The sequence below is a fragment of the Hippocampus bargibanti genome, linkage group LG02, assembly GCF_051943395.1.
Source record: "Hippocampus bargibanti isolate YZ-2025 linkage group LG02, ASM5194339v1, whole genome shotgun sequence".
NCBI classification, from domain to species: domain Eukaryota; kingdom Metazoa; phylum Chordata; class Actinopteri; order Syngnathiformes; family Syngnathidae; genus Hippocampus; species Hippocampus bargibanti.
Window position 1 is genome coordinate 13,389,828 of NC_142735.1, and position 19,411 is coordinate 13,409,238.

At 40.6% G+C, this 19,411-nt stretch overlaps 1 protein-coding gene across 2 annotated transcripts in view; it reads right to left on the minus strand.

The window, feature by feature from the left end:
- The window catches only part of LOC148901603 (uncharacterized), a 41,838-nt gene that overhangs the window by 21,647 nt on the left and 780 nt on the right, over positions 1-19,411 (minus strand). The window contains exons 1-3 of one of the 2 annotated variants that reach the window (XM_088989477.1): positions 11,356-11,554; positions 4,658-4,697; positions 1,744-1,823 (exon numbers count right to left, since the gene is read on the minus strand). In XM_088989477.1, the coding sequence (XP_088845603.1) occupies positions 1,744-1,823; positions 4,658-4,697; positions 11,356-11,371 (136 nt within the window). In that variant the 5' untranslated portion in view covers positions 11,372-11,554. Of the gene's footprint in view, positions 1-1,743; positions 1,827-4,657; positions 4,825-11,355; positions 11,555-19,411 lie in introns of those variants that run through there. The other variant, XM_088989478.1, reaches the window with a different exon arrangement.

Consider the following 19,411-nt stretch of genomic DNA (forward strand, 5'->3'; position numbering starts at 1 on the left):
AAGTAAGCTGGAAACACTATCAGGTACTTTAATTCCGCTATTTCAGGTGCAATATACCACTCAGGTACACATTTTACACAGAGACCACTCATATCCTGGAAGGTCAGCCTGAGTGACGTTTTACCCAATTTCAGACTTTCTTTCACTGCCATGATGACTTACACACACACACGTTATCATTTCACTCCATGGGAATTTACCAACAGCAGGAAAACTATGACCTTTGACAAGACATAAAAAACTAAAAAGGGGCGTTAAGCAGATCAACGCCGACATTGCATCAGCGTGTGTAAGGAGTGATACTATGAGGTCATGTTGTATCTGAGAGCAGTTGGCTTCATGACTTTCAAGCAACTGGAAGGACAATTTGTCATAAACAAGTGTCAGGAGAACAGCCTAGAATGACATTCGGAGTTCTAAATACACATTTCATAAAACAAGATTTAACACATCAAAATGTGTTCTTTCTTCTTGATTGGCAAAGGTGTACTATACATTTTGCAGGTAAACTGTATCAAAATGAATGACTGGATAGATCAATTAATGTCAATCGTAATTCAGTCAGATATACACTGTGAAATTCTACACTCGTGGACCTACAATCATCAATTCTTCACAAAAAAATAAAAGTTAGACTCTATGCAGCCCAGTTAGTGTGCTATGGCCATTCAGAATACCAGCAATTGGCCACCACTGCTCCAAGCCCTCTACTTCGGCAGATCCAATCGAAACACAGAACATTCTATTTGACACTAAAGGGAGATAAGTCACCTGTTTACTTCTCAGACTGGAGCCAAGACAAACACAAGAGGACATGCTGTGACACTGCCTCCTTGTTCCGATCATATCATCAGTGTATGTTGTTTATCTCTGTAACAATGTGATGTGCTTGGGTATGAGCGATGATATTCACTTTCTCTGCTTCTTCATTTCCTGCTTTCAGCTGCAGAAAGGCCAACCTAAATATATAGAGTGGCCGTGCAATCTCTGATGTGTGTGACACTGAGAAAGCAAAATTTACATTCAATATAATATCGTGGGGGGTGGTCGACTTGTTAGCATGTCGCCACACCGTACAGAGATCATAGGTTCGATTCTGGGTTCTGACCTTCCTGTGTGGAGTTTGTGCCTGCCACATTAGATAAACATGCATGGTAGGTGTGAGTGTGAGGGCGAATGGTTTTTTTGTCTATGATTGGCTGGCTACCAGTTCAGGGTGTCTCCAGTGTCTGCATAAAGACAGTTGGGATAGGCTTCAGCATGTCCCGCCACCCTCCTGAGGATAAGCGGATAATGGATGGATGGATAATGTCCAGTTGAAAATATCCCCAGCTGTTCTATTAATCTGTAGCACGTGCTCCTAACGCACATACAAGATGATGAACAGGATGACAATTATTGTAAAAAAAAAAAAGAACAAAACAGACTGCTACCAAGGAACAATGCCAGGACGCGTTGACCAAAAAACATTCAATTATTTCATTTTTCATTCATTCATTCATTTGTTTGAAGAAAAACAATGATTGACTCTCAAATAACATGTACCCTATCCAGTTAGTTGCAGGGAAGATCTTGAGCATCATACTTTCACACTTACATTGACAATAATGGTGAATTTAGCATAATCAAGAAATATTAAATATTTCGAGAGAGATAAAAACACAAGAACAACCGAAGCCAAGATTCAAACCCAGAACTATACCCAGAACTTTACGATATGTTGTGTTGACTGAACGAATATACCTGAGCACTCTTCAGCAACCTCAGCAGGCTCTTGATTGACCATCACATCTGGCGGTCCGGATGCCATGGCGGCAGGATCACTGCTGGAAAAGAAATGAGTACAGAGAGCCACTTATTTATTCAATCGAAACATAAATATTTGAAGCCATATATGTAAGTTATCCATAGGATAAACATCCATTTGTATTCGCACATCATCGTACAGTACCTCATATAATGTCGCTGCCTACCCACAAGTAAAGGAACCACAGTCACACGATTACAATGCGTGAAAGTTACAATGCGATGTAATTCAAGTGAAATATGTGTCTTGTGGCTGGATGAGACAAAACTATTTTTAGTTACGATGAGGAATTTCTATTTTTACTCCAATCCAAGAACCTCAAACAAAACTGCACAATCAAGTTCAAATAATTTAATGCCAGGGGGGCATCCCAGCTATATTTACATGCTCGTCTGCTGCTGATGCCCATATACTGTAGCTCAGCCATGTACGGGAAAACAGGCCTGTATATGAAGTACCTACAGTATCTCTTCAAAAGTTAATAATTGATGTCACACCAGGAGGTTTGTACCAGGTGACAATATGGCCACAAAAGGTTGCAATGGTAGAGACTGCAATGCTGTGTCATCACTATTACAGTTTTTAGGTTGACATCAAAGACAAACTGCCAATTGACGTGATGTTTTTAAATCCCTCTTTTCTTGCCACTCGATATGTTATAATATTTTGGGTATTCAGGAAGCTGATCATTAATGAATCACGAGAGTAAAAGATAGAACCAAAATATGTGTATCCATCAAAAAGAATGAGTTCTGGTAAGACAACGTTTCATACAATGCATCGGTCCTTCAAATATATGTGTTGTGAAGCATTCTTTATCTCTATGGCTTTCAGATATGGAGAAATTAAATTGCAAAGGTGACAATTCCATTATTGATACATTTTGGGTGCTATTTGAATCACATAATCCAAAACCTCATTGAATAAAAAGGAGGCCTTTTTTGATTTATTTTATTTGAAACAGATGCAAATGTTCAACTTGTGATTTCTTGCTCTACTGTTGAAAAAACAAATACAACTTTTAGACTCTTCCCAAGTCGACCATGCTCGCCATTATGCTTGTGTCTGTTTTGAAGGGTGTTTCTCTGTTCCCACTACGTAAGCAGCGAACATGTTTCATCTATGTTTAGATTGTTGCAGCGAATTGAACATTCTGGAGTTTGTCAACACAAAGATAGCTTTTCTACAACAACCAATATCACCAACCCCTTTCCAAAAACCCTTTTCCCCATTCTGCACAGCAGAAAGTATTATTAGAAACAATTTGGGTTTAAAATACATTTTATCTAGTCACACAGACATATTATCAGTCATGACCTCCGCATGGAGTTGAAAACAGGAAACAATAATGTTCTGAGGAAAGACCATGATGGAGGCTCAGTAACATGAGTGCAAGGCAAAAATGGTACACAGTATGTAAAGCATTGACAATAACTACTGCAAAATGGGTATACGTCAAAGTCGTCAAAGTCAGATATATTGTCAAATATGCTAATATGCATGACATACAGCACAGATGAAATTAATGTCCTCTCGGACCCAGCATGCAAGACACTAATAGTTATACATGTATAACTAGAGAGTAGTGACAGACCAATAGGCCTATATTTTGCATTGTTTGGATATAAAAAAGAATGATGCCGTATGATGAACCAAGTAAACGAATTCCAAGAAAAGTGTGTGAGTGTGTGCGTGTGCGCGTGTCTTTGTGTTTGAACATTCATATGTGTTAAACCTCACTTTTTTGGATCTAATATTTTTGTGACATCATATCTAAATTTCATACAAAGGGCCATAAGGGAACGTCTATATACAAATTAAATCAAGCCAGAGGTCTGTCCCAGCTGATCACTCCAATACTTTTCCCGGTGTCTTTTCTTAATGCCCTTACATAAAAATAAAGCTAAGTGAAATGAGCTGCATACACTTGTTTTGTTTAGGTCAGAGTACTCAATGCATATTTTGAAAGGCCTTTTGGGGCTTCAAATGACTAAAAAGACATGTAAAAGAAAGATTGCTGGAATGTGAGATAAAGTAGCAGCTGCTAATATTGAGAACTCAGGACATTCATTGAACAGATCATCTGGTTGAGGGAATCATCATTTCTATTTAGTTGAGTCATGAGAGCAGGATCCAAATCCTGTTCTAAGAAAGGACCGACTGTACCCCACAATTTTCTATCCTGCCCAGACAATTTAGTCTGTCGGAAGTTGTTTTCAGTCTTAAATACTTAAATATTTTCTTAAAAAGTGGTGGGATTCTCTCCGTTACATCCGTCAGTGACTGACTCTTGATGCATGTCTATTTGTCTTGGTTGCATAATTTTTATGTTAAAAATCCAAAGGGGTGCAAAAATGAGTAAAATCAATTTTATATTTGGAACGTTTCGTTGCGATTAGGAAAAATAAGACAACCCTAGAGCCAATGCCCACAAAGAAAAAGAAAGGTGCATTTTACAGAAAATACACAAAGACCTGTTTGAAGTCTGGATTTGCGCTGACGTCTTAACGAAACCTGCTCTGTACAATATGCTGCGAGCAGCTCTCCAACATCTCAATGAAGTCTTGAAAACGGATTTGTCAACAAAGTGCCTCCGCAGCATCATACTTGTTGGCGAATCATATTGCAAGTGCTAAAAAGTATGTCATTCAATATTGGTGAAAAAAATACAACGGCATTTGTGTTTAATGCAGGAGCTTTGTCATATTTATGCCACATTTAGTTTAGGTGTGTTCAGATATTTTTTTTACGCCATAAGTCCTTAGTACTGTGCAGTCCAAGAAATTCCCAAGGTCGCATAGCCTTCTTTTCTGTGGAAACGTCAGAGACCTGGCGGTCAAAATGACTGACCTTCGCCCGCTTCCAAACGGCGACATCCTCCGTTTCATTTATGACACAGATGGGGGATGATGAAGAATAACAAGGGAAGAAAGAAGATGAGCAGTCACGATGCGGTCATTCATGAAGAGCAAAGGAAATGACAGAAAGCAATCCTAAGAGAAAACAGTGGTGGGAAACTAAGGGAGAAAGAGCAGGAGAGGAATGGGGGTCAGAGATGGGATTGTGGGAAAGAGAAGTGTGGAAGAAAAACAAAAGGCAGTTAGATAAACTGACAATCAGGAAAACGGAAAGCAGATGAACAGTAAACAGAAGAGACATTTAAGCACAGAGCACCAGTGTGTTTTTGAACCAAACATGGTTAAATTCCTTTTCCATCCCTTTACACTGACCATCGGACCATTTTTTCAAACTGCCTTTTGACTACCTCGGTGTCTTGTGTGTGAAGTCCTGGCATGGGATGGCATGTTCTAGTCGAAGCAGAAATTTGCCGGCTTATCAGGTATAACCGAACACAATGTGTCATTGAGCATCACTTTCAGGTCTAACATCTGAGACCCACACCCTTTGTGTACTTTGCATGCAGAGGATATTCAACACTGTCAGGCAAAACAATATACAGTAAAGTCTCGTTATATCGATATTCAAGGGAGTCCGAAAAAATATCGATATAACCGGGACTATCGATATATCCGACCCTGTTTGCATGTAATTTTGTCCGTGCGTGCATAGAAATAGTATCGATATAACCGGGACTATCGATATATCCGATATCGATATAACGAGACTTTACTGTATTTAAGGAGGCTGACAGCAAACAAAATAAACAATTGACTGCAATGACTGCGGCAACACGGAATGGGCCAATTAATAGCAACATTAGCATGTGCACTGTATGTGCATTTTCTTTTATCACCTCCTGTGGCGTATCCTCAAATGTTAAAAATGTGTGGCAATGTCCAATGAGTGAGTTGCGGTGGTTGAGCATGGATGAACGGATTATCTAGAACCTCAAATTTTCCTAGCAATTTTCCTCGCATTCGACCAGGATCGGACAACTTCAATGATATCTAAAAATTTGCCTCTCCCGGCAAATTGGCGTTTTCATGTTTATTATGTTTGTTAAAGTCATTATAAGTGCCTTGCATGCTGAGTCCGAGAGGACAGTAATTTCATCTGTGCTGTATGTCACGCATTTTAGCATATTTGACAATATATCTGACTTTGACTTTGAAAACAATTAGTCTTGTGAAATATTTCAAGCCAAACACACATCACTGGGAATTTAAAGGGCGAATGGGAGAAAATACTGAAACAAGAGTAGGCAGCAAATTAGAGTAATGAGTATGAGGCCTTGGGTGGGCCGGCAGTGGGGGGCAGAAAGGAAGGGAGGATAAAGGTGGCATCAACTTGGGGACAAGGGGGGTCAAGCATACATGTGTCGTTGCGATAGACATAGAAAGGGCTCAGCTCGTACAACAGAACCCTTGGGAGCCATTGTTGCACCACTGTCTCCTGGTCCGTTGGGGGTTTGGTTTTTAAGATGCCTGTCGAATAACTTGGAGTTATTTAAAGATGAATTCAATGTTCTCTCAAAATCGTGATAGTGTCAACATAGTATTACTGAACTGGAACACACCATCACTTGTCTAGGCAAGTGAAAATGTGTACACGTTTGTGCCAGAACTCTTACGCAACAATGGATTAGCACATCAATGGCTGGCTTGATTAGGCAGATAAAACAACACCCATTGACAGTGTCACACATGGCCATGCAACGAGTACGGCATGCCTCAGGGCAGTGGGCCAAATGAGATCATCAAAACTTGTCCTGAGGTGAGAGACATGTTCAAATTCCGACAGAACAGGCGAATGTGTGCAAATAAATGGTCGAACGGGCGTAGCTTGATCTTATGGCCCATGCCTGAATGACGTAACACAAATCCAGTCTAATTCCATTTAATTCCTCAATGAAACCACTGTCACCAGACTCATTGCACCACAGACGCACCAACCACACTTCCAGGCTGACTAAGACAACAGCGTATGTAAGAACATTTATCTGGACACCAAAGTATATGTGCCACTTTCTAAATCTGAATTTAATAAAAACACTGTCCAACTTTAAGGTTTGCTATTGCCTCATTCGATGAGGTGATGACAATTGATGACACAACCAAAAACAGCAAGGTGCCAAATACTCTTGCCCAGAGCACTATACCGAGCGTTACCTGAAAAAAGATGCAGAAGAAATGGTGTCGAGGGGTGAAGCGAGTGACGCTTTTCAATTTGAAGCTGAAATCTGAGTGTTAAAGTGACCCACATGGTCAACTAAACAAAGTGTTGATCAATGTTCTTATTGACTACAGTCAACACGCTGGGGAGTTTTTTGTGAGGTAAATAATTCTCAAAGATGCTGAGGAATGTATTTCTTTTGAGGGGAGAGTAAAATGTTAACTTTTTCTTGATGCTAAACATTTTCCCCATGCTGTTTCTTTCCAAATGGTGCTGACACTGAACAAAGGGATTAAAACATCATAACAATATGCAGCCTTCAGTACTTGTCCTATGGTCGTATGCAAAATGTCTAGTCCATACACAATGCCACATAGGTTTATCGTACCTCTCGCTTCGAAGATCAAAATAAAAGATCACCCAACTTTGCAATTACAGTAAAGTCTCGTTATATCGATATTCAAGGGAGTCCGAAAAAATATCGCTATAACCGCGACTATCGATATATCCGACCCTGTTTGCATGTAATTTTCTCCGTGCGTGCATAGAAATAGTATCGATATAACCGGGACTATCAATATATCCGATATCGATATAACGAGACTTTACTGTAATAACTTCCTACATTGTGCTTCATGCTGCCAAAGATCTGAATTGCATGTTTTCCTTATGCTGCATTCGACATACAAAGCAAATTGTGGCCCTGGATAGCAAGGCCAGATGAGAAGTGAAGCAGCGTAAGCGCAGATGTATTCAGCTTGATCATGTGGCGTTGGGGACTCAAAGATCAACCACAAGTCTTCAATTTAAAAAGAGAGGGTGGTGATGCAAAAGGGACGTGGGGAAAAAAGACACAAGACTCGGAGCGTAAACGGGTAGATATGCAACAAAGGCACTTGCTCCATTTTAAGACATGCGTACTAGTAACATGGCACAACTTTAACATGTAATTGTGCCTCCAAAATCACAGTTACCTTGTAAAAAAAGGACTAATTTAAAACAATGGTATCCATTTTAAGCAATTTAAATTCAAACCCTGCTTTGGGCGGTAAAAGACAGACTTGGATATTGAGTCCATTGTTGCATTGACTGTACTGTAAAAATAAATAAATAAATACAAATGTATAAATAAAAAAATAATAAATCCATGAATACGATATGACACGCAAAATTGTTCACAGAAAGAAAAATCTTGCAAGAACACCAGCTTTGTTTGTGCTCAAATAAACAGACACAAATCTCACATTCAGTCAAATTGCAAATACATTACATTTTTCACAATACAGCAATTTGTTATCGATCATGGAGATAACAAACATTCTCGGTTTTTGTGCCATGAGGGTCTGGCCTGTTGAGTGGCATGCGGGTTCTCGAATCTGAATGTAGAGTTGGCTAGCAGTTAACTGGTTAAACAGTTCTCCACTCTGCTTGTTGAGTGACGATGTCAGATGAGGCCGTCGGCAGGTCATCGAAAGAATGTGCTTCTGTTTACTGCGTTTTGTTATTGCAATTGAAAGTACACCAGTGATTATTCCTCCAACTACATTCCCTGTAAACTGCCCATTTTTGAAAAGATTTTAGAGATTCAAATTGTTCTATTTAATGGTTGTAGGCTATCACAAATTATTTAACAATGTTTATTTAACAGTAGACGAACATTTTTATAACTTAAGCTATTTGGACTTTGCTAGAGGCACATTGCACTTTAGCCTGTTTTATTAACCAAAACTTTGGACATTCTCAGTCTTGTGCGCACTCTTTTGATATGTGAGTCTCCACTCACAGCGCGTGTGAAAAAACATCATTTCAGAAATGTGTCTATGATTAATATATGGCAACATTTTATTGGGCCACTCTATATATTCTATATACAGTATCGTATACTGTATAAATAATTTATAGGGTGGGCCAATAAAATGTATACACACAATGTATACACACACACATAGACATAGAGAAAGCTCACTTTGGTATGACAGAAACATAATGAGAATGTGTCACCCAGTTATTACTTCACCATCTTGCCCCTTTGTTCTTCTGCTCATTCGCTCTTGGAAACAGGAATCTTTGACCAACACGCTTCCTCTTCAGGTGCTCATCAGACTGTGACTAAAGGCAATATCTATCCAATGTATGTTATTCTTGGAATTCAACTCGTAATTGTGCTATTAAAAATACCTGTGAGATGCGTTTTGAACAATCAAGGTGATCATTTTCATTTTGAGGATGTTTTCCACATTTGTAATCCAACAGTCACAAGGCAGCTTTGGGCCACAAGTTGAGTCTTTCATGCCTACACCAAAGTGAACTAGTGAAAGCCTGACTAGCCGCAGGGAAATCACTCAATTGGAAATTTGAGGAATTTGCCAGAGAGGATATCCTGAACCGTGTTCAACTTCTCACTGGAACAATAACACAAGCTTTTAAAATGTCTTCCACCAGGCACAGTACTTTGTAAAATGAAAATGCTGTGTACATTTCAACCTCTCTCTTATCTTGATGCAATAGCGTACTTGAAAAGTTCTTCAATCGCAGTTTGGAATGATCAAGGGCACACATGCATTTCCAAACCGTTGTTAGGTTTGGGTATTTTCTCATTCAGCAGCTCCATCCACCACATTCTCTTCTCCTACACCCCCCTCACCCTCATCACAAACACTCCCCTGCTTCAAATGTGAATGTGTTCTTAGCAACGGACCTTACAAGGACTCCAGACAGAACCTGACCAAACATTGTCATCCGTCACGCTGCCCTGTCTACACTACATTCAGTGACATCTGCACCATTCCTATTAAATAAACTAAGCCCATAACTGCTGCAGTGGGCTTCTGCTTGTGCAGTACAAGCAAAAAAAAATATCTATATAACATTGGAAAATGAAACTAAATTCTTAACCATGTGTTATAGATGACCGCCCATGGACATAAATACACATTAATTATGCCTTATCACAATTCGCCCATGGACATAAATACACATTAATTACACCTTATCACAATTTAACACACACACACATGCACATGCAAACACACACGCACGTGCGCACGTGCGCACACACACACACACACACACACACACACACACACACACACACACACATACACACACACACACATGAAGAAAATATTAAGCAGCTTTGCTTGATTATGAAAAAAGTAATAATGCTGGCATAAGCAGACCCATTCATTGAAGAATTGTCTGGGCTGTGTTTATTAAGCTGATTTTTGTGGTCCATTTTAGGAACAAATTCATCTGGAACTACCTCATGTCCAATTTGTTTGTGTCAGCGGTGAAAGAACTCAAAAGTAAAATAGGCTTGTGTTTCAAGAAAAAAAGAGGAGGAAAATCAGGCTTTTTTTGTTTTATCCACTGGAGTAAGAGCATCATTTTCTGACAGTATTATGCCAATTGTGACTGTGTTGTAATGTGTTGCACTGATTGATCAAGGAAAGAGACTCAAATTACCATCCCTCAACTGAGTAACTATCCCATTCAAATCGTACTGTACACTTTTGGACAAAAAAATTAAACAACATATTTGAAGTATAACTGTATAAAATACTGTTTTCTCACACCTAAAATGAATACAAATGAGCAAAAAAGTAATTCTTTCAAGCAGGTTACAATGCTATCTCGGTTAAACTGACCCCCTCAGTATGTGCTCCCTTTCTCTCAAAGTGCCACATCAAACTAAACATGTTTGTCCATGTCACTTACGCCAAGTGAACCCTAACGCTGACATTGTTGTTTTGTCATGAAACTGAGAGCTAAAATCAAGAAAGGCCAAATGGTAAGCAGTGCACACCACATCCAGTATCAAAATTGATGCTTGACTGTATCTTAAGTATCTCAAAGTGCTCATTATGTGAAACCTCTGTGCTCCGATCACACTGCCAAGCCCAGTCAAGTGCTATATATACTGTGTAACCAAATCAAAGCATGGGATGTAAATCACTGAGGGATTTGAGCAAGATCCAAAGCAAGCCATCAAGTAAGCAAGAATATGACTGATGCTGAGTCATTTTCATCATTGTTATATGCTACACGCCCCCTCCCCCACAAAAAAGCAGGCTCATTTTAAAAATTGTGTCACCAATCGTTTACTCACAGCATAAAAAACAAAGACAGTCCATCAGCTCTGAGTCATCCAGCTGACTGTCAGTGCCAACTACGGGTCATCGACTGTCTCAACAAAGACAAACAAAAGCTTTCATTGGGCAACATTCTGGAACAAAAAACGATTCAACGCTATGGATTGACAACATGCCGTACCAAATTAAAGCCAGCGCTCAATAAAGTGGAATTTTTCTAACAGAGAGCAAAAAAAAAATTACTCTCCAATTCACTCCTGCTCATGTATGGCCATGCCATCCATTTTTTGGTAGATGAAAATGAAAGAGACAAAATTTAGGAAGAGACAAACATCTTATTCTGGTGACAAACATGGATTTACAAATGAAAAGTGACGCTTACTTTTTGCTCTTGAAGCATCCATACATTCCGGCACTGCTGTAGAATGATTAAAATCTTGGTACTAATAATGAAAGATGTCTTTCTGCCATGTGCAACAGCAGACACTCTTAAATCCCCTTTCAATTTCTGAAAAGCAATGACTTCTCTCTGTCTTGAAGAAAATTTGGCTGTATGTGTGCCCCGTGTGTGTGTGTGTGTGTGTGTGTGTGTGTGTGTGTGTGTGTGCACATAATTCTCATCACAGTCAATCCATCCTCTGAGGTTCCTCCTACTTATAGGACTTCACTAGAGTCAAATTACATACAGAATTCCCTTTAACCAAATGTTGGCCAAATAAAAAAAAGGGAGGGGGGTTCTAGAAAGCAAGCCAAACTCTAGCACTCAAGTATGTGCATGCACGATAACACAAAAACATTCGTTCTTAACATATGAGTCGATATTCGGTGAGTCTTTCAAAACAGTTTGTCTGTTTGTTTTGTTTTGTTTTGCGAGCGATTCTCCAAGGGTTACAGTACTACATGTTGACCTAAAGGTGAAAGTGTGGACTACATGACTAAAGAGATGACTGATGTTAAGCAGATTCCTTAGTTATCAAGTAGACAGGATGAATTTAGTACAACGATTAAAGAGATGACTGCTGCATGCCTCTTTCCTCTTGTCATGGTCACCATGGATGGTAATGCTGCAGAGTGAGGAGGGCAGCAGGAGGGAACAGCGCGAGACTGCGCACTTTACTTCCTCGAGTCCACTCTCCTCTGTCTTCTTCAATTGTTTATTTTACAAATTCTATTGGCTTGGAACTTATTTATAGAGTTTAACTTTCTGTGGGTCTTACTGTCTTCAGTGTCGCCGTGAATGAAATGGGTAAACAATGTGGAAGCTAAGGTCATTTTGAAAAATGGGTTTTTCATTGGTTAGTGCTTTTTAACTCATTCACTGCCAGATGGGCAACATTTTGTCCACTCCAATGCCACGGTTTTTGTCATTGCCACTCGAATTCCAGGACCCACAGAATATAGGACTACATAAACATTCAATGCAGCGCAAGAAACCTTAGACTCACTTCTTTCATCAGGAAAAAAGAGTTAATTCCTAAATTATAAGGGTCTGGAGTTATATGAGCTTGACATGAGGGTGGCTGTCCAAAATGCAATGCAATATATACATATTGGTTTCTATACCAGGGCGGCCCAGTAGTCGAGTGGTTAGCACACCGGCTTCACAGTGCAGAGGTCGCCGGTTCGCGTCCCGGTCCGGCCTCCCTGTGTGGAGTTTGCATGTTCTCCCCGGACCCGCGTGGGTTTTCTCCGGGTCCTCCGGTTTCCTCCCACACTCCAAAAACATGCATGACAGGCAGATTGACCACACCAAATTGTCCCTAGGTGTGAGTGTGAGAGTGACTGTTGTATGTCTTTGTGTGCCCTGCGATTGGCTGGCAACCAATTCAGGGTGTCCCCCGCCTCGTGCCCGAAGACAGCTGAGATAGGCTCCAGCAACCCCCGCGACCCTAATGAGGAATAAGCGGTACGGAAAATGAGATGAGATGAGGTTTCTATACCGCTTTAACAACAGCTGAAGCTGGAATAAAGCACTGACATGGGCAAAATGGAAATGCTGCCCCCTTGTGGAAGGGAAAAAACATAGCCAGAGGCCATGGCCAACGCTTTACCGGCACCCAAACAAGACAAAAGCAAAACCCGAACAAATTTGAGAATGGTGCTCTGTAATGTTTTCAATTCCCGAATAAATTCGTGAATGGCAGTGAATGAGTTAACATGGGTTCGATCGAACCTCTGCCAGGGAGGTTAAGGCAAACCCGACTCATCAAGTCAATTAGTTATGGCACGGTCACCTGGCTATCACTGGCTGGTTCATTTTCAGCTGAATTAAAAAAAAGGATACTTATGTCTTGACATTTATTTAGCTTTTTTTATGTATTGAACTTGTAAAAAAAAACATTATTATTTTATGGATTGGCTAAGAACCACTGCTGTAGATGTATTATAAATCCACTTATGTATGATTTTTTTTCTTCTTATATGTACACATTCATCAACTACACAGGGGATACACCTGCCTTTCCAAAGCCACACATTTTCTCAAATTTTGATGGACGTTGACATGCTCTACTTTCATATAATGGGTTTCCATTGTGAAGAAAAAAAATCAATATTGCGCCTTGTATTGATGACTAAATGTCAGTAATGGGTCTTCCATTCATTTTGAAGCCGAAAGGGGACAAAAGTGGAATGAGCTGGAGGTGTATTGTGGTCATCCATTTAACACAGAGGCTTGACAGCCTCATGTTACTTACTCATTTGATCTGTCTGATCAAGGGGCCAAGAGGCTGCAAACGGCCCATTGCAGCTGATCACAGTAAGTAGGCAGCTTACAGTAAATACCGACAGCAAGTACAGCTCCGCAGGCTTATCGCTCTCTACATTTGTGTGTGTGTGTGTGTGTGTGTGTGTGTGTGTGTGTGTGTGTGTGTGTGTGTGTGTGTGTGTGTGTGTGTGTGTGTGTGTGTGTGTGTGTGTGTGTGTGTGTGTGTCTGCGATGTGACATGACGCTTGATCGCAATCTGACTGGTTGCTTGATCCTCCCATGGTGGATCCTTTCAGATGATGATGATGATACTAGTGCAACGTGTTCGACCAGAATTCCTTGTGTGTTCTACATACTTGGCAATAACGATGATTCTGATTCTGATGCATGAACATCCTTCTCAAAAGATGGGACAATTTTAACAAACTGGCAAATTTGCAGAGATTATTATTGGGTGGTTTTGGTTCAGAATAGGCAGATTTCAATTTGGTAGGTCAACATTTCCATGTTGGAGGATTAGCGAGCTTTCAAATGGAAAGAAGATTGTGGAATAAAGCCGCGTTGACCAACGGCTCATCAAACTTGGTCTAGTGACAAAAATGCAGTGCTAAATGTGAAAAGGCGCTGGAAATTGGAACAACACAAGTAACAGAAGAGTTAAATTGGGGAAAATGTCACAATCCAAACATGCTCGAACTTAATCTGGTCTGCATTATTCCTTGAACATAAATTATACGTGAGTGTTTCAATCGCGCAATCTCCAATGTGTGTTCGGGACAAAACTGCCAATAAAAAAAATGGCTCGTACACACTGTGGAAAGCAGAATGTTGGCAAATTTCCGACGAAAGAAAAAGACACAAGCATCATCACAGCAGGAAAATAGCAGTAGCTGGCAAATATGAGCAATATGTCATTAGAGCAGTGATTGGGTTCGGTCTCAATTGGTCTCAATTGTTGTGCTCAATTGTAATTGAGCACATGTCAATTACCGTATTTTCCAGTGTACGGTGTAAGGCGCATCGGATTATAAATTGCACCCTGAATGAATGGTGTATTTTCAAAGTTTTTCCATATATAATATGCACAGGTGTATAAGGTGCACCTTGAATGAATGAAAAAGAGGTTTTCCAAATACAGTAAAGTCTCGTTATATCGATATCGGATATATCGATAGTCCCGGTTATATCGATACTATTTCTATGCACGCACGGAGAAAATTACATGCAAACAGGGTCGGATATAGCGATAGTCCCGGTTATATCGATATTTTTTCGGACTCCCTTGAATATCAATATAACGAGACTTTACTGTATAGGGCACACCATATTTTAAGGGGCTACAATAGAGGCTGAGGTTATGTACGACTTCTTCTACAGGGGGAAATTGAGTTGGTGGTTGCTGACAGTCGTTGCGATACGTGTTGTGGCTCAATGTTACTTCACATATAAGGCGCACCTGCGTACCAGGCACAGGGTTATCTTTTCAAGAAAATGAAGGCTTTTTGGGTGTGCCTTATACCCCAGAAAATACAGTAGTTATGACAGCGGGTTGCAAACCAATCACAGTTGCACACAGAGACGAACAACCATCCACACTCTCAGTCACTCCTACGATCAATTTGAAGTCTCCAATCAGCCGGCCGGAAAACCCACCTTTGCCCAGGCAGAACATGCAAACTCCACACAGGAAGAACGGAGCTAGAATTCAACCTGGCACCTCTGCACTGTGAAGTCAATGTGATAAGCACCGCCCCTTTCATTTATTTAGTCAGCATTTATTCATTGTTGCTCATTGAAAAATCACCATAAATTCGAAGTGAGTGGCAAAATGAGTGAGCTTGCTTTGCTATACACACAATGTGAAAAATGTACACATATATACGTTCTACTTGATCTGTGCTTTGGATGCTCCCTTTCCTCACTTTGATTGACTCCAGATGGGAAGCAATACTACACCAGAATGGCAGCGCGTAAAACGAAGTCTTTTGCCAAGACTAATAACCAACCGTACATACATGCGGCTCTGTCACTAAAACAACACATTACTTTTTTTTCTCGAATGTTGCAAATAAAAGTCAATGACATGTTAACCACATTGCAGTCTGGCTTTAGTTACTTGAAAGTAAGAAAGTAGGTCACAGCATGGTGGTGCATTGGCTCCTAGAGAGCACAATAATACTTGGGTACACAGCAAGGCATTAAAAACACATTGTGCCACTAGAAATCATTCAGTGCCCCCAAATGTTTTAACTTTGTAATTTGTTCTGAACTGTGCAGTAATATCGGCTAAAATCACGTTATTAGTTGACAGAGTAGTTGAACAAAATCACAGAATGCCACCGTCAAGAGTCAAGTACAATGGACTCTGTGACCAATTTCAAATTAGGCCAAATCCACATGTTAAGTAATATAAAACCACTCAGAAAGTTTGAAATATTAACAAACCTGAGGTTGACCAGTGTCATGGAACAAGCTGACTCCGCCCACAGTAGATAAAATACTAGTGATCGTAGTTGATTCATGCAAAGATGTATGATATTTCAAATATTTTGGTGAAATGACAAGCCGAGTTAAGTTGGAGACATTGACGGGATTCCCATTAGGATAATTGATCCAACACAGTGCACTACTATGCCCACGGGCAATGACATTAGTCTCACAAGTCCCAAGGCTATACCACAGTGAGCAGATCTGAAAGCAACTCCTCAAACATAAAAAAAGTGCCTCTGGCATCATCACCATGTGGATCCTCTTCCATGTATCAAATATCTCCGATGTGTGAGTTGATGTTTACTTGTGGTTTTTTTTGTTTTTTCATGGCTCAAAGCGCAACCAAGTGTAAGCAGGTCTTGTTCCCCTTGGATATGTACAAGGGTGCATATTTATCAGTTATGTGACTATGTGTTTATAGAGCCAAGAGGAATGTCGGTCAAGTGAGTTTTCCCCTTGGAAGAAAAAAAAAGTGGATATTGGTATTTCCTGAATAAGCCTGGAGAACACCCACTTTGTCTCCTTGCACTTTTCCAACCGGGCAAATCTTGCTCGCAAATTATTAGGCCTTCATCTCGTGTAGGGTGGTTACAGAAGTCAAAACCATGTTTTTTCACAGATCACCAGTTATATATTGCAACGTCTTGGAATGCCCCACTTTGGATTTCTTGTCATGATTTATGAAAGCTTTAATGAAAGAAGGGTTGACACTATGCTGATATAATCTTTACAGTGAATGTCAGTAAAGTTTTATTATGGTTATCATACTGTTTGGAGGTTGCAGAGGTCTGGGGAAGCAAGGATGTCAGAGGAAGTAGTCTGAGAGAAACAACGGCAGGTGCCGACGTTCAACCATTGGAAATTGGAACAATGAGGCAGATGTCCATTGATATTTTTGAAATTATTCTTCCTAACTGGTTTTTAAATCTCTCTCTGATTGTTCTGAATTCCTGATTGTACAATTGCCAGTGTCACGCTGTGCAGATTAATGTTGCTTGGAGGAGGTGTGCCATTGTGGATGTCGGTGTGGTTATAGGCCCCATCTCACTTCATATTGTTTTCTGGAGACCACAAAGATTATTGCGACTCGACAATCTATTGATTGCGGTCAAGTGTGATCAAAACAATGGAACTACACATAACTCCTGGCAAATTAATGTCATGCTCATTCCATATTCTAGCACTCACATACATAATCAGACAAGAGTGGAGACATCATTTCGAAGCACATTTTCACACAGTTACACTGTATGCAAATCTAGAACTGCATGTCTAGTGCAGTCTGGCTTGACCAAACTAACTAAAAACATTTTTTAATAATTCTTGACCAACAGCCTTGATACAAAGCTACCATGGAAGATGTTCATGTTCCTCTTTTCTCAACATCTCTTCCTTTTGTTTAAATGCGTGGTTTCCCTTCCATCTGCAAAGGAGGAGGAGGAGTCGTTAAGTTGCCGCCGCTGCTCTCTGGCGCCCTGAATTCCACTTGACATCTGGAAGCCATCTTCTTCACCCCCCGCCCTCTCTCACGCTCAAAGTCTCGCTGATTTTCAGTGTAGCTTTTTGCTGCGATGTAAATCACCCTATAATGATACTCCTGCCCTCAGTTTGCCACCCTCCATGCTGTGCCCGTGATCTCACAAACAAAACAAAAAGAAATCAACAAGAGCATTTCTTTATTTTTCTTCTTTACCATCCTAAGCTGAGGTTTGTTGGGTGCTTTAAAAAAACTATATTCATCATTTCTATCAAAGGCTTTACGTCAACTGTGTGTATGTGTGTATGTGTGTCTGTGCGTGTGTGTGTGTGTGTGTTTGTGTCATGTGGTCACACTCAACATCTCCAATCTGCTTGCGTCAATTAAAATCACATTCGTGTAACGGTTGTTTACCCCAACTTTTTTTCCTGACCATTTCGAGCATATCTGTCTCTGTTATTTCCCAAATGTTACCAGAATACTTTTCCCTTAAAAGGTTTTGTATGATGCGCGTATTTCTAAATAAAACGGATTTGGCACAACTTTACGTTTCTGGCTCTGCCTTGTAAAATAAGTAAAGCACCTTCTCAGGAAGACAGCAACATAAATGGATGTAGCTTTGAGGAGGGCCTAATTTTGAACAAATGTAGTAAACATGCTTTTTTTCTTTCAGAGAACAATGTTTGTGTGTGTGTGTGTGTGTGTGTGTGTGTGTGTGTGTGTGTGTGTGTGTGTGTGTGTGTGTGTGTGTGTGTGTGTGTGTGTGTGTGTGTGTGTGTGTGTGTGTGTGTGTGTGCGTGCGTGCGTGCGTGCGTGCGTGCGCGTGTGCTCATCCTGGGACAATCAATGGGGAAACCGAGCCTTTCCATGGCGACATAATGTACTTGTCACATTGGGTTGAAAAAAGCATTGACTTGTCGACTAATGTACTGAGTGAAAATCACGATGGAGGACAGAGCATGACATTTTTGTCCATGCTCTCACGTGTTTTGTCCAATGACTGTCTAGTGAGAAATGACTTAATTATGCCTCTCTCATCAGGATGCTTGAGCGATGCATACACATGGAGGATGCACACACTACACACGCATACCCGCACATAAACACATTCACACACAAACACATACCCACATATACATATATTTACAAACACACACACACACACACAAAGGACTATAGTGAATTAAATTCAGGCAATACATCTTGTGCTCCATTAGCACGTAGATGTCAACTACTACAGTTTTTCCACACGTAAAAGTCGCTCAACTTGTGCATGATTCAATTTGTATGGAAAATACTGTAATGTAGTGGACAGGAGTTATGGGAGAAAAAGTCAATTGTTTGCCCAAGTCTTTTTACTAGTGCATCTAGTTGTGCACGAATCAGTGGCCAAGCATCCCAACCCCACCAGAATGACTTGTTTGCCATATGATGATATCACAGCACTTGGGGTGACTTGGCGAAGAAATGTCACGAACCATGCGTACAGGGTCGGAGGGGGTGCTGGAGACAATCCCAGCCGTCTTCGGGCACTAGGCGGGGGACACCCTGAATCGGTTGCCAGCCAATCGTAGGGCACACAGAGACAAACAGCCAGTCACTCACATATTCACACCTAGTGACAATTTGGAGTGTTCAATCAGCCTGCCATGCATGTTTTTGGAATGTGGAAGGAAACCAGAGGACCCAGAGAAAACCCACGCGTGCCCGGGGAGAACATGCAAATTTCACACAGGGAGGCCGGAGCGGGTCTTGAACTCACGACC